General features: G+C 37.3%; 1 protein-coding gene across 1 annotated transcript in view; it reads right to left on the bottom strand.

Moving 5' to 3' along the window:
* MYH15 (myosin heavy chain 15) overlaps positions 1-12,909 on the bottom strand; it is a 128,891-nt gene that overhangs the window by 86,264 nt on the left and 29,718 nt on the right. Inside the window, exons 12-14 of the mRNA XM_065539230.2 lie at positions 8,731-8,849; positions 2,766-2,915; positions 2,116-2,286 (exon numbers count right to left, since the gene is read on the bottom strand). Coding sequence (XP_065395302.1) covers positions 2,116-2,286; positions 2,766-2,915; positions 8,731-8,849 — 440 coding nt within the window. The remainder of the gene's footprint in view (positions 1-2,115; positions 2,287-2,765; positions 2,916-8,730; positions 8,850-12,909) is intronic.

Genomic DNA, 12,909 nt, shown 5'->3' with positions numbered 1-12,909 from the left:
ATATTAATACTTTAGTTTGTAAATTATTAATGCACAAGTTCTAAACAAACTAGAATATTTCAAGTAATAAAACATGAGCAAATCCTATAATAGATTTGTTCACAGCATAAATGTGAAAGGAGGTCACTATAAACTTGAAGACCAAATTAACAATTAAAGTTTGTGTTAGAATACATTTTTTATTTTAGTTTGATATAACCTTTTTTTTTTTTTTTTGAGACAGAATCTCACTCTGTTGCCCAGGCTGGAGTGCAGCAGTGTGATCTCGGTTCACTACAACCTCCACCTCCCAGGTTCTAGCTATTCTCCTGCCTTAGCCTCCCTAGTAGCTGGGACTACTACAAGCACTTTTTTGTACAAATATGAAACTTTCATGTAATGAAAATCCTTTTTCCTTATATGTATACAGAGATGCATGCTATACGACATTTTATACACATTGATATGTTTTAGTTCTTTCGAATTTTAAAAACATCCCATGATGCATTTTATTTCAAGGACTGAGTTTGATCATTAATATCTGCTACAAATCTTCTTCAGATAGCCCCAACCAACATAATGGGTCTTTTCAAAATTTAGAATCTTTTCAAGGAAGTCTTTGGTATTTTCATTTGCCTGACCTGGATCCTGTTGAAATTGTTTGTCGAAAACCAAAGACTTATCTTTTCCTTTCATCATCTGGTCAGTAATTTTTTCTCATTTTATTATATCAGTAGAAAATACAACAGGAAATTACATCCATGACGCTAGTGTGTTAATTGGAATAACCAAGACTGGCACAAATGAGGCAACAGACTTCAGATCAACTAAAAATCAGTAACATTCACAGAACTTGTCAGGATCTGAACGTCTATGTCCACGTTCCTGCCTGGAAACAGTATCTTGTGATAATCAAAGTGTGTATATATGATAGGTGACAATTGCCAGGAGCTAAATCTGTCCCTCTGAGGACCTCCAGTTCTTTTTTTCATTTGTTTTGTTTCATTTCTAATCAGACAACTACAGCTTTTATAAGGCCAGAATACATTTACCAGATCATGGTTGGTTCATGCTTATTACTATTTTTAATCAGCTCATGGTTGATTCATTATTATTATTTTTTTATCAGCCTGTCTTTCCCCCAGAAAGTTAACTTGTTATAAAATAAATAAAATCAATGGGATATCTACTCCCGTTGGAAATAATAGTTATTTTCGAAAAGATCTAAAGCCTAATAAATGAAATTGATAGGACACAGATTGATAAAACCTGAGGCTTGCAAAGGACAGGGAAAGGTCAGTTGATCTAGCTCCTTCCTAGCAGGATTGTTGAGAATCAACTGTGACAGCATAGCTAGAGTTTTCAGGAAATTAAAGGCTTCAGACTGCCCAGATCCATCTTCAAGATTCACCGCAACCCACGATTATGGCGAAGCCCAAGAGGCATGTAACTGCTAACATGCCGCCATGCTTGCTCCCTTGGAGAAAGCCACAGAAAGGACATACATAATTCCCCAGCAAACCCCGCTCATCTTTCCCAGAACATGCAGAAAGATTTCAGAGTATTGGGATATCACCAAATTCAGAAACTGTACACTGCAGCTAATTTACTAATAAACCATGACGTACTGTCATAAATTACTTTAACTGGTACTTGTCCAATTAAATGAACAAACTACATCCTGCAAGGTAGTGGCCTTGAGGATTGATGGCAGTTGTTTGTTTGCATGCTAATTTGCCAAATTTCGTTAAGCTGCTCTGGGTCTACTCATTCACCTTATGTTAATCAGTCAGGCCCTACAGTGCTCATATTTTCAGCTCTGTGTTTTTCCAGTCAAAAGCACAACAATTTTTTAATCTCGACAAGTTTCCTCTCACATTAACAGTGGAGGCCATGCATTAGCAGCAAATGTGCAGTGAAAGCCTGCGTTAGAGATGATGGAGGGGGCAACTGACAAGAGAGTTTCGTTCGGATGCCATGGGTGATGCACACAAACACCATTAAGACAAAATGTGCAGGACTTTCCGTCCCCATTTCCCATCCTCTGATAGAGCCTAAGTCCTGACATGGATCAACGTAACAGGCAGGGACAATTCTCCCGAAATGAAAATGGACAAGGAGAAAAATATATATTACCTTCTCAATGAGATCTATGCAAGCTTGCAAATCCAGACCAAAGCCAATAGACACCCATTCAATGCTTTCTTTCTTATATTCCTCTTGCTCCAGAACAAACATGTGCCGATTGAAGAACTGTTGTAACTTTTCATTGGTAAAATTAATGCAAAGTTGCTCAAGGCTATTATACTTCAAGGATATGAATAGGTAAGAAGAAGAGATAAAAATAAAATTGAGGTCCACTTTCAAGAACATCAGGTAAAGAAAAAACCATAACCATTATTATATGATCGGAAATAGACCCAACAAGAAACAAATGCTCAATTAACTCAATTAATTGTAATTTTGAATTGTAATATCATTAAGTGCAATTTTCTAAAGATTATTACAATAACACAGAACTTAATGGTATTAAAATTTAAAATCACAATTAATTCCTTTACCTCTATTTACCTTTATGTAAGACAGAATTAAGAAATCAATAAATACTTAATACCATTAAGTACAACAATAATTACTATTAATTATAGCTCTTCTCCAATCAAGGTAGCCCTTAAGGTATGCACAGAATGATCCTCATGCTTTGACCATATTTTCCCATCTTCAAGTAACATTTTCTAATCTTCTTATAAATGTGCATTGACTTCCTTCTTACCAGATACACTTACCTCAAGGATTTCAAAACCAGTGATGTCAAGAATGCCAGTGAAGAACTGCCTTGACAGCTTGGCATCCAGGGCCCTGTTGATCCGTGCCACCAGCCACTTAAACATCCTTTCATACATTGACTTGGACAGGGCGCCAACAGCACAGGTTACCTAGAAATTACATTGAAAACACTCCTTCATCTGACTGAAGTGTTCGTTTTAATACTGGGCATTCTCTATCAGCAACCACCTTCTAGTCAAATCAGGATGTGTTTATTGACCTTCTGTGGTTCCAACATTCTGATGAATACAGTGAGAAAAGGAAGAAAAGAAAGAGAGAGACAGAGAGAGAGAGAGAGACAGGAAGAAAGAAAGAAAGAGAGAGAGAGAAAGAAAGAAAGAGAGAGAGAGAGAAAGAAAGAGAGAAAGAAAGAAAGAAAGAAAGAAAGAAAGAAAGAAAGAAAGAAAGAAAGAAAGAAAGAAAGAAAGAAAGAAAGAAAGAAAGAAAGAAAGAAAAGGAAGGAGAGAGGGAGGGAGGAAGGGAAGGAAGGAAGGAAGGAAGGAAGGAAGGAAGGAAGGAAGGAAGGAAGGAAGGAAGGAAGGAAGGAAGGAAAAGAGAGAGAAAGAGAGAAAGGGAGAAAGAGGGGAAGGGAGGGAGGAAGAAAGGGAGGGATGGAGGGAGGGAGGGAGGAAGGAAGGGAAGGAAGGAAGAAAAGGAGGGAGGGAGAAGGAAAAGGAGGGAGAGAGGAAGGGAGGAAAAAGGAGGAAAGGAGATGGGTAGGAGAAAGGAGTAAGCTAGCCTGGTGCCTCCTTATGGAAACACAGATGAGAGGAATCACGTTCCTATTATTAAAGGACTAACTATCCCGGGTTATGGTGTGGTAATGTGTCCCAAAGCCTTGCTATTCAAAGTGTGATCCTAAGACAAGCAGCAGCAACACCACCTAAGAGTGTGTTAAAAATGCAAACTCTCAGGCCCAGTCCCAGACCTACTGAATTAGAATCTGTAAGCTAACACAATCCCCAGCTGATTACTATTGACAAAGACTCTCTCCTTGACCAAACTTTAATGAGGATCCTCTGACCCCTCGCCGCCACCTTACCTGTCCTGTCTTCAGCCTGTCTAGCCCAGCTACAGGAAGAAGTCTGCTAAGTCACTCACCCTTGATCTCTGATTAAGTTCCCCTATCCCCCACCTTTGATGTACATGTTATTGGCCTGCCTTTAGCAAGAATCCTGTTAGGTCAGTTTAAAAAAAATACTCCTACCCACTGTTAGTAATTTTCCACCCACTGATCCCCTCCCTCTGGTCTTGGGCTATAAATCCCCACTTAACCTTGTTGTACTTGCAGTTGAGCCCAGTATCTCTACCCTGTTGCAATATATCTATTGCAGTCCTTAATGAAGTCTTCCTTACCATTTTAATAAGATTCAGAATATTTGTAATACCATGAGTAATAGTTTGAACATAGTGATATAGTACATTAGAAATTTATAATCCCTAATCCTTGTTCTGCCACTGCTGTAGATGCCAATGAATTGTGTAACCTTTGGCAAGTGATCTAACCTTTCTGGAAAGCAGCATCTTCATCTGAAAAACACTCTTAAAGGATCTTCCTAGCCTTAGCTTCCAACTCTTTATTATATTAGTTCCCAGTGTTGCTCTCAACAACCTGGACAGAGAATAGCCATTTGGTGCATCATTCTGACTCAGATTCTCCTGCTGTAAAACTGAGGCTGCCTTTTCCTTCCCTGGAGGGGTGTGGCAAAGGTTCTAAAGTAACCCACTGGGGACAGCGCCAACCTTTGTGCCTGGATGATGCTCTACACATGCATATCCTGCTTCCATAACTCAATAGCACTGCTGTAGTAGCAAGTTTCTGACATACTCCAAGGAGGAGAGAATTTTAGTTGGCCATTCTCCAAGCCTGGCAACAGAACGTGCTCCAACCACTTAACATTTAAAATAGGCCTATCACATCCATCCTTCTGCCCAGGAGACAGCACGCAGCAGGAGCCAGTTGGTTTCTGGTGGTGATTTAGTTATGAGTCACCCACTCCCTGATCAGTTATCTTGAGTCATTTCCACAGTAATCCATCAGCCGGATGGCATCACAGTTTTTTATTATCAGCATCAAGAGCACACACGTACAAATAAAGCATCAAGAATGATTTTCATCCTCTGTAACACCGAAGAAATCACTCTGTCTATAGCAGTCACTTTGAAACTTTTAAAAGAACATGACTAACTTGCTTACCCCCCTTTAATTCCCTAAATACTTGAGAAGTGGGAGTGGGAGAGACACTGTTAGGTCAGGTGGGACAAGTGGTAGAGAAACATAGGAAAAAAGCCTGGAGATGTAGGCAGTAGGAGAAATGGATGGTAAACATCTGCTGATGAATTCATGAAACAGATCAATATGTTGCTCACTAATTAATCATTTTCATCATTTTTTGTCCAATGAAGAGGAAATGAGGTGGCTAAATCTATACTTCCACTTTTCAGGGGTTAAGTGCACCCATTTCTTAGCTCTTTTTAAAACAACCTCACAGAAGACTTTGGTTACTGGGGGCAATAGTGCATGATAGAAAACAATAGAAAAAAAATAATGAAGTCAAATAGTTAATTTTTTTTTTTTTTTTTTTTTTTTTTTTTGAGATACAGTGTTGCTCTGTTGCCCAGGCTGGAGTGCAATGGCACGATCTTGGCTCACTGCAACCTCCACCTCCAAGGTTCAAACGATTCTCTTGCCTCAGCCTCCCAAGTGGCTGGGATTACAGGCCCACACCACCACACCTGGCTAATTTTTTTGTATTTTTAGTAGAGACGAGTTTTCACCATGTTGGACAGGCTGATCTCGAACTCCTGACCTCAGGTGATCCTCCCCTCTTGGCCTCCCAAAGTGCTGGGATTATAGGAGTGAGCCACCGTGCCCAGCCAAAATTTTTAACTATGTTGATCCCTGCCTTTCTCATCTGTAAAATAATAATAATGAAATATGCGTAGCTCAGGGTTGTTGTGAGATATCCAATGAGACAGGGGATGCAAACTGACAGCACATTTGACACTTAGTATCCAATAAATGTTAATCCTCCCTTTTCCACCCCTTTTCTGCTTTTATCACTTCCTCATCCTCACCCCAGTATTTACTTACTAGTTGTGTCGCCTTGAGTGGTTAATCTTTCTAAGGGTCACTGTCTGCAGCTGTAAAATGGCAATAACAATATCTACTTTGTAGGCTTTTTATTAGATTAAATGAGATAATCCATGCAAAGCACTTAGCACATCACCTATAGTTAGTACTCAGTGGACATTATTATTATTTTATTATTAATCATAAAGGAACTTATTTCTAGGTGACATAGTTAGAAATATCATGGAATCATGAAATACTAGACCTGAAGATCCTTAGTTCTCGATAGGCATATATAGTGGTTTTCACCTTGGGATGGTATCTCCTCAAAGGAGGAATGCATTTGGAAATGCAAGTGGCATTTTCTGGTTGTCACAGTGACTAAGAATGCTACTGGCATTTAGTTACCTGGGGGCCAGGAATCCCAAACATCTACAATGTGCAGGACACTCTCATCCATAAAGAACTGTCCCATCTTAAATGCCAATTACATTGGGAAATACAAAGTTGTTCAGCCACTTCACTGCGGTGCTCAGAGAGATGAAGACAATTAACCAAGGTATCAGAGTTAGTTAGCATTATAGCTAGAACTAAATTTTGTATAGAATGTTAACGCTGCAAAATTTTTTCCCATCTTTTGCAATTGTCATCAACAGAGCATACATGTCTCTATTTTTAGCAGTGACAATTGTCTCTATAAAATCAGTAAAATTCCTAAGGGGAAAAAAAAGGCTTAGAGTGTGCTTTCTTACTATGTCTCCAGGAGAGAGAGAGTGAGAGACAGAGAAAGGAGGAGGTTTTTTTATTTTAATGTTGAATAATAATATATTAGCTTGTTTCACTGGTCCTGTTATAGTAAAGGCTGGAGTCCCTACTATAATATTATGTTTTTAGTTCCTCAGAACACAATATGAGAGAACTGAAGGCTTGATCTCAGGCCTCCTATAGGCTCATTAGTTTTATTTTTATTTTTTTGCTTTTATTATCATTTTAATTTAAAAATAATTGTATATATTTATGAGGTACAGTATGATATTTTCATACATGTATACAATGTGGTAATGATCAAATCAGGGTTATCAGCACATCTATACCTCAAACATCGATCATTTCTTTATGTTAGAAACATTCAAAATCTGCTCTTCTTGCTATTTGGGCTCATTAGTTTTATACAGAGAAAACCCCTGTTCTATAATCATAGCATGTCATGCATGTTGTGGTGAATGTCTAAGAAGGCACGCAACTGCTGAACAACTCTAACCCCACTGCCAAGAAATAGCTCAATTATGTGTCCTGTTGATCGTGATTCAAGTTTAGCTCAATGTAGTCTATTTTAACATGTGTGGAGCACTTACGGCTTACAGGGAATTGTTTCAGATGCTTGGGGCACTAAGATGAATTAGACATAGTCCATGCCTCAAAGAGGTTAGAAGACAAAAATGTAAGCAAATTATTTCAATATAGTAAAGTTAGTATTATAGTAGAGGTAGAATTATCCATTTATAGAGTAAGCTAAATTAATAAATTGATTTTGATTAGTCATTTAAATGTTTTAAATAACACAGACACATCAGTTACCTTAATACACCAAGGGAAACACATCTATTCTAGTCATCATATAGAAGATGACTGTCTTATATTACAAATTTGTACGTTTGTCTATTTTTCTTTCAGAGTTAGGGTGTATACTGAGTAAGACTGGGTAAGAATGTTACTTAACATTCCCTTTGACTCAGTTTGCTCAACTAGAAAAATCATAAATTATGCATTTCTGTCCTACTTAGCTCTGAGTATTATTGTAAGAATAGAAGGCAATAATACCTGTGAATGCTTTATCCATACTATGTGTGACACTACTTCCTCTTTCCAGAAAGGCTACATTTCTCAGCCCCTTTCTGTAGCTAAAGGTATTATTTTACTAATTCTTATCAATGAACTGTTAGTGAAAGTGATATTACTTCTAGCCCAAGCAGTTAAAGGTGGTTGTACTTTCTCTACAAATGATCTTTTCTCCTTGTGCAGTCACTTTGGAGGCCATGTGTCCCAGATGACACAGAACTACAAAGAACAACATAGAACTACAAAACAGAGAAGGCTATATACTCTGTATTGGACTTCATGTAAGAAATATTTTGTTGTCACTGAGATTTTAGTGTATATGCATTACTGCAGCCCAGCTTATCTCATATTTTCCCTTACACATTACAGCTATAAATTATTATTTTTGAAACTTACTAGCATGTTTAGATGGTCTCATTACCCAGTGGCCCTGGGAATATTTACTGCATTAAGGCAAAACCTCAGAGAATTTGTTATTCTCCACTACAACATTCTTATGGATGCTAAACAAAGTCTACATGACATTCCATCTCTCATTTCTGTTCTCAATAGCCACCTCCTTTCAAATATTGGTTTTTAGCATATGTCCTAAAACTGTTTCTCAACTAACATGTCACCATGTGTCTTTTATGTCAAAGGAGCCAATATGCCAAATATGTGAGGCATGCCAATTTGCCAATTTTATCCATGTTAGGAACGAACAACTTTGAAAGCTTCCTTGCTGGATGACAAAGATGTTGATCACAACAAGTGGAGGGTTTGTCTGCATCTGCAAAGATACTTGCTACCTAAGGGAAAACTTTCAAAATGTATGTTTCAGACAAGAGCATTTACTGTGGTGTGCATCACAAGTAAAAACATTTGGAATAGTCATCCCAAGAGCTCTTTTTTGCTCATTTATAGAAGCTTTTATTATTGCAAACATCCTTAGTAGTTGAAAAATATACAAGTACAATATATAAATAATTATTGGAAGATCATAGAATAATAATGCTCTTGAAATATCACCTTACCTGTTCTATAGTTTGACCTCTGGTAACATACTCATTACCAACTTTGATTCTAGGATGGATCAAGTCCTTTACCAACTCAGAGGAGTTAATGCCCATGAGGAAAGCAGCTTTGTCAGCATCTGGTCATCAGAGATAGAAGAGAAGGAAGGAGAGAGGAAAACACTGTTAAAATTCATTCCATTATAGCCAAACTAACTATCCAAAGGACAGAAATATAGTGTGTTTAGATCAATGTAGCAAGGTAGATTGTAGTTTTCAAATAAATGCCTGAATCCTAAAAGTTTAAAGGAATCTATTTCTTGGAAATGCAAGTCAAAGCCACATTGAAATCTCACTTCATCAGTTCGTTGGCATTAATGAAAAAGAAAATATAATGCCACTCACACCCACTAGAATGACTGTAATCGAAAAGGCAGACAATAACAAGTGTTGGCAAGGATGTAGAAAAAATGGAACCCTCATACATTGTGAGCGGGAATGCAAAATGGTGTGCATTTTCTGTAAGAAACAGTTTGACAGTTACTCTGAAGTTAAGCATAGAGTTACTATAGAACCCAGCAATTTCACTTTCAGGTACACACCCAAGAGAAATGAAAACATATGTTCACACAAAAAATTGTACACAAATGTTTCTAGCAGCATTATTCACAATAGTCAAAAGGTAGGGAAAAGTGAAATATCCATCACTGATGAATGGATAAAAATATGTGGTATACTCATATAATAGGATATTGCTAGTCATTTTACAAAAATGAAGCATTGATGTGTGCTATGACATGGCTGAAACTTGAAAACATTATGCTAAGTGAAAGGAAGTCAGACACAAAAGGCCACATATTGCAGGATTTCATTTCTATGAACTGTTCAGAACAGGCAAATCCATGAGGACAGAAAGTCGATGTTGGTTGCCACAGGCTGAGGAGAAGCAAAAATCAAAGTAACTACTAATAGTTGCTACTAGGAGTTTATTTTTGTGATAATAAAATATTCTGGAATTAGATAGTGGTGGTTGCACAGCCTTGAGAATATACTAAAACCCAATAACCATACAGTTTAAAAGGGTGAATATTATGGCATATGAATCTTCTAAAAGAGGACTAGTATCAAGAAATAGACTCTTAAAAATTGAGATATAATTTGTCTGAAGGACATGGAAAATGCCATCTTTATTATTTGTTTTCTCTTTCTATGCATGTACTTGTGGACTCTTTCAACAAAACACGGACTTGGGCCATGTAATCTGATAATTATAGACAAGCACCAATCAACAGAAGCCAGGACACTTGCCAGTTATCTGTAAAACGCCCATCCTTTCCCTGCAAAGTCTCTGTTTACTCCGTAGTGCCCTCTGCTGTCCAACAATAATACTTACACCCCACAAAATTGTTTTATGAAAGAAAACTTCCATTTCCTAAAGTAGTGGAGAATAAGTATTATCAGAAGGAAAAGTAAATAGGCATGCATCACTTTAGGTATGAAAAAAATGACATAAAATAACGACACAGGCAAAAAGTTATAAACATATTTCAAATTGTGGATTATTTCAGTTACCAAACAAAATAAATATTCCGCTCATCCAAAACCTCTCTCTGCTTTCTATTTTAAATGAATTTGGAGATATGCTAGTATGTCTGGCATAGTCATTCTGTTGAATAATGTCTCATAATAGAAGGTAGTGCAGCGTTTCTTTAATTCACTAAAGAAAAAAAAACCTGCAAATTTTCCTGAGCAATAATCACAAACAGAAAATAAAGTAAAAACAAAATGCAATTAGAGAGGTCTATCTCATCTGTATTAGCAATATCAATTTCCTTTTCACAGCCTTTTAAGTGTCTACAAGGCTTAAAATGTTTGAAATGTTTGATTTGCTTATAAACTAAAATCAATATATATTATACATACATTGCTACAAGCTACATACCTACTTTATGTTAGTTTATTTGCAGTGATAATAGCCTGGGTACTTGGTTGCTACGAAACCTTTCAAAACACAAAGCTTATCTGGAAAAATAAATGAAAATCAAAAGTAGAGCAGATATGCCCATCCTGTGCTGAGATGAGTCTGCTAACAGTGCCAGGTTTGGAGGCAAAAACTTGACAATTTCAAGTTAAGAATCCGGTATGTCAGATCATAGACTTTTTGAACTGGGAGAGACTTTACAGAGTATCTAATCCAGTGTGAAAATATGTAAAAGATGGGAAGAAATAAAATGTGTCTGGTCAATCTGAGTGGAGATGAACAGTAACCAACAATGTGAAAAACAATTTTCTGGTATCTGTCTGGGTTTAAAAAAAAAGAGGAAACACTTGTTTTTTCTAAGCTTTGGAAGCATGCAGAGGCATGATACAGGTAATAATAGTCTCAAGGAATAGTTTCCCACGCCGAGAGTCTTCATATATCCTTTTTCCAGTGTTAAGCACAGTCCTGTGAGTCTATTTTTATCCATGAACAAAAGAAACTCAAATTCTCTCAGGAGTACCCCACCTTAAGCTTAACAGAAATAGCATGTAACATTACAGGATTATTTCTCACTTACTCCAGAGACAGTTGAGTATCTACAGACAGGACTAGTGTGCCCTGGATTTACTCCAGAGATTTACATTATGCATCACATATGTTCTCTGTTTTGGGGGGCGGAGGAAGCAATAGAAGTCATCATCTTCCAAAAAGTAAATTACTTAATTTGCACTAAATGTTTACAGTTTACAACCAAGATGAAAATAGCGTAAATCTATGAATAAATGCCCATCTGACATTCAGGAACTACTATTGTAAAGATAGCAATGTGTGTAAACATATTTTAATCGTATTCCCAAATAGGCTTTATGAAATTCCCACCCATAAGCATCAGTGCCTTCAGGACCTTGTGAATGAACCCATGGACTTTAATTAGGCTGCATGATCTTACCTGGGGGAGGTCACATTTAGCTACAGTGGTGGTTCTCAAGCATCAGTGTGCATTGGCATAGCTGGAGAGCTAATCAAATATTAAACAACAGGCTCCCTGAAGCAGGTTAGGGGCTGGGCTGCTCTAGTTTTATCACGTTACCCAGGTGATTCTGATACACATACAAGTTTAAGAACAAAGTTGTTATTGCGGTAGTCCTCAACTTTGACGGCACATTGGGGTCCCTGGCAAGTTGTAAAAACAAATACTGATGCCTGAAATTCACCCACAGAAATCTGGTTTGTCTGGCTTGGGTAATGCCTGAGCTTCAGGATTTTAAAAGTTCCCCAGTGATTCTGGTGAGCAGCCAAGTTTGCAAACTACTGTCTAGCGAAGAGTAACCAGGTTTGGTAAGTTTATTTTGAAATCAGGAAGATGGAAAGAACAAAGTATGACTTCATCTGAAAACAGGTAAAAAGGTAGAGAAATTCAAAAGCAATCTTTTCCAAATTTACAATTCTATCCCAGTTCAGTCCCATCTGCAAATAACCAGATATAAAAGAATGAAACAAAATCCAGTTTTGTCAGTCTACAGGGGTTATGATAACGATATTAATCTCTTTTATGGAAGGTTATAATACAATTTTTGAGTTGTTCATATTTCATTAATTTATTAAACAAAGTTTACTGAGCATTTGCTATATGTAAGCCCTGATGCTAGATAACGTAATAAGAAAATAAATAAAAAAGGCAAAAATCCCTGGCATCAATAAATTATAATCTATGAGAGTAAGTAAAACACGGAGAAAAAAATAATATGTCAGTAAAACAACTGCATAAGAGACACAGATATCGAGTATCACGAAAGTGTGAAGCAGAGCAAGAGCCCTTCTGGGCTGCATGACTGGGGAAGGATTAAAAAAGAAACAACATTCCATCTGAGCCTTGAAGGATGACAAGAGTTTTTGGAGGCAAATATGGGAGAACAAGAGTTTCTGTAAAAATGAACAGCACTACTTGAAGCCACAGGCATTGAAGAGTACAATGTATGGTCCAAGAAGAGGTTATAACCCAGATGGATTGGACTACAGTGCCAGGGAGAGTGAGAAACTGAGAAAAGTGGGTGATTTCTGGTTGCAGAAGACATCTAATGCTGCTATAACGTATTAATTAAAGAATGGGGAAATGTTAAAGGAGCTGTAAGCAGAGAAATGACATAATTAGAGTCAGGCTTTAGAATGCTTAATTTTGGAAATGTGCAAGACAGACCAGAGTAGGAAGAGTTTTAAAC

This window comes from Macaca fascicularis, chromosome 2 (assembly GCF_037993035.2).
Source record: "Macaca fascicularis isolate 582-1 chromosome 2, T2T-MFA8v1.1".
In the NCBI taxonomy this organism is placed as follows: domain Eukaryota; kingdom Metazoa; phylum Chordata; class Mammalia; order Primates; family Cercopithecidae; genus Macaca; species Macaca fascicularis.
The sequence above is the reverse complement of the archived record's forward strand: the minus strand, read 5'-3'. Positions and strand labels throughout refer to the sequence as shown.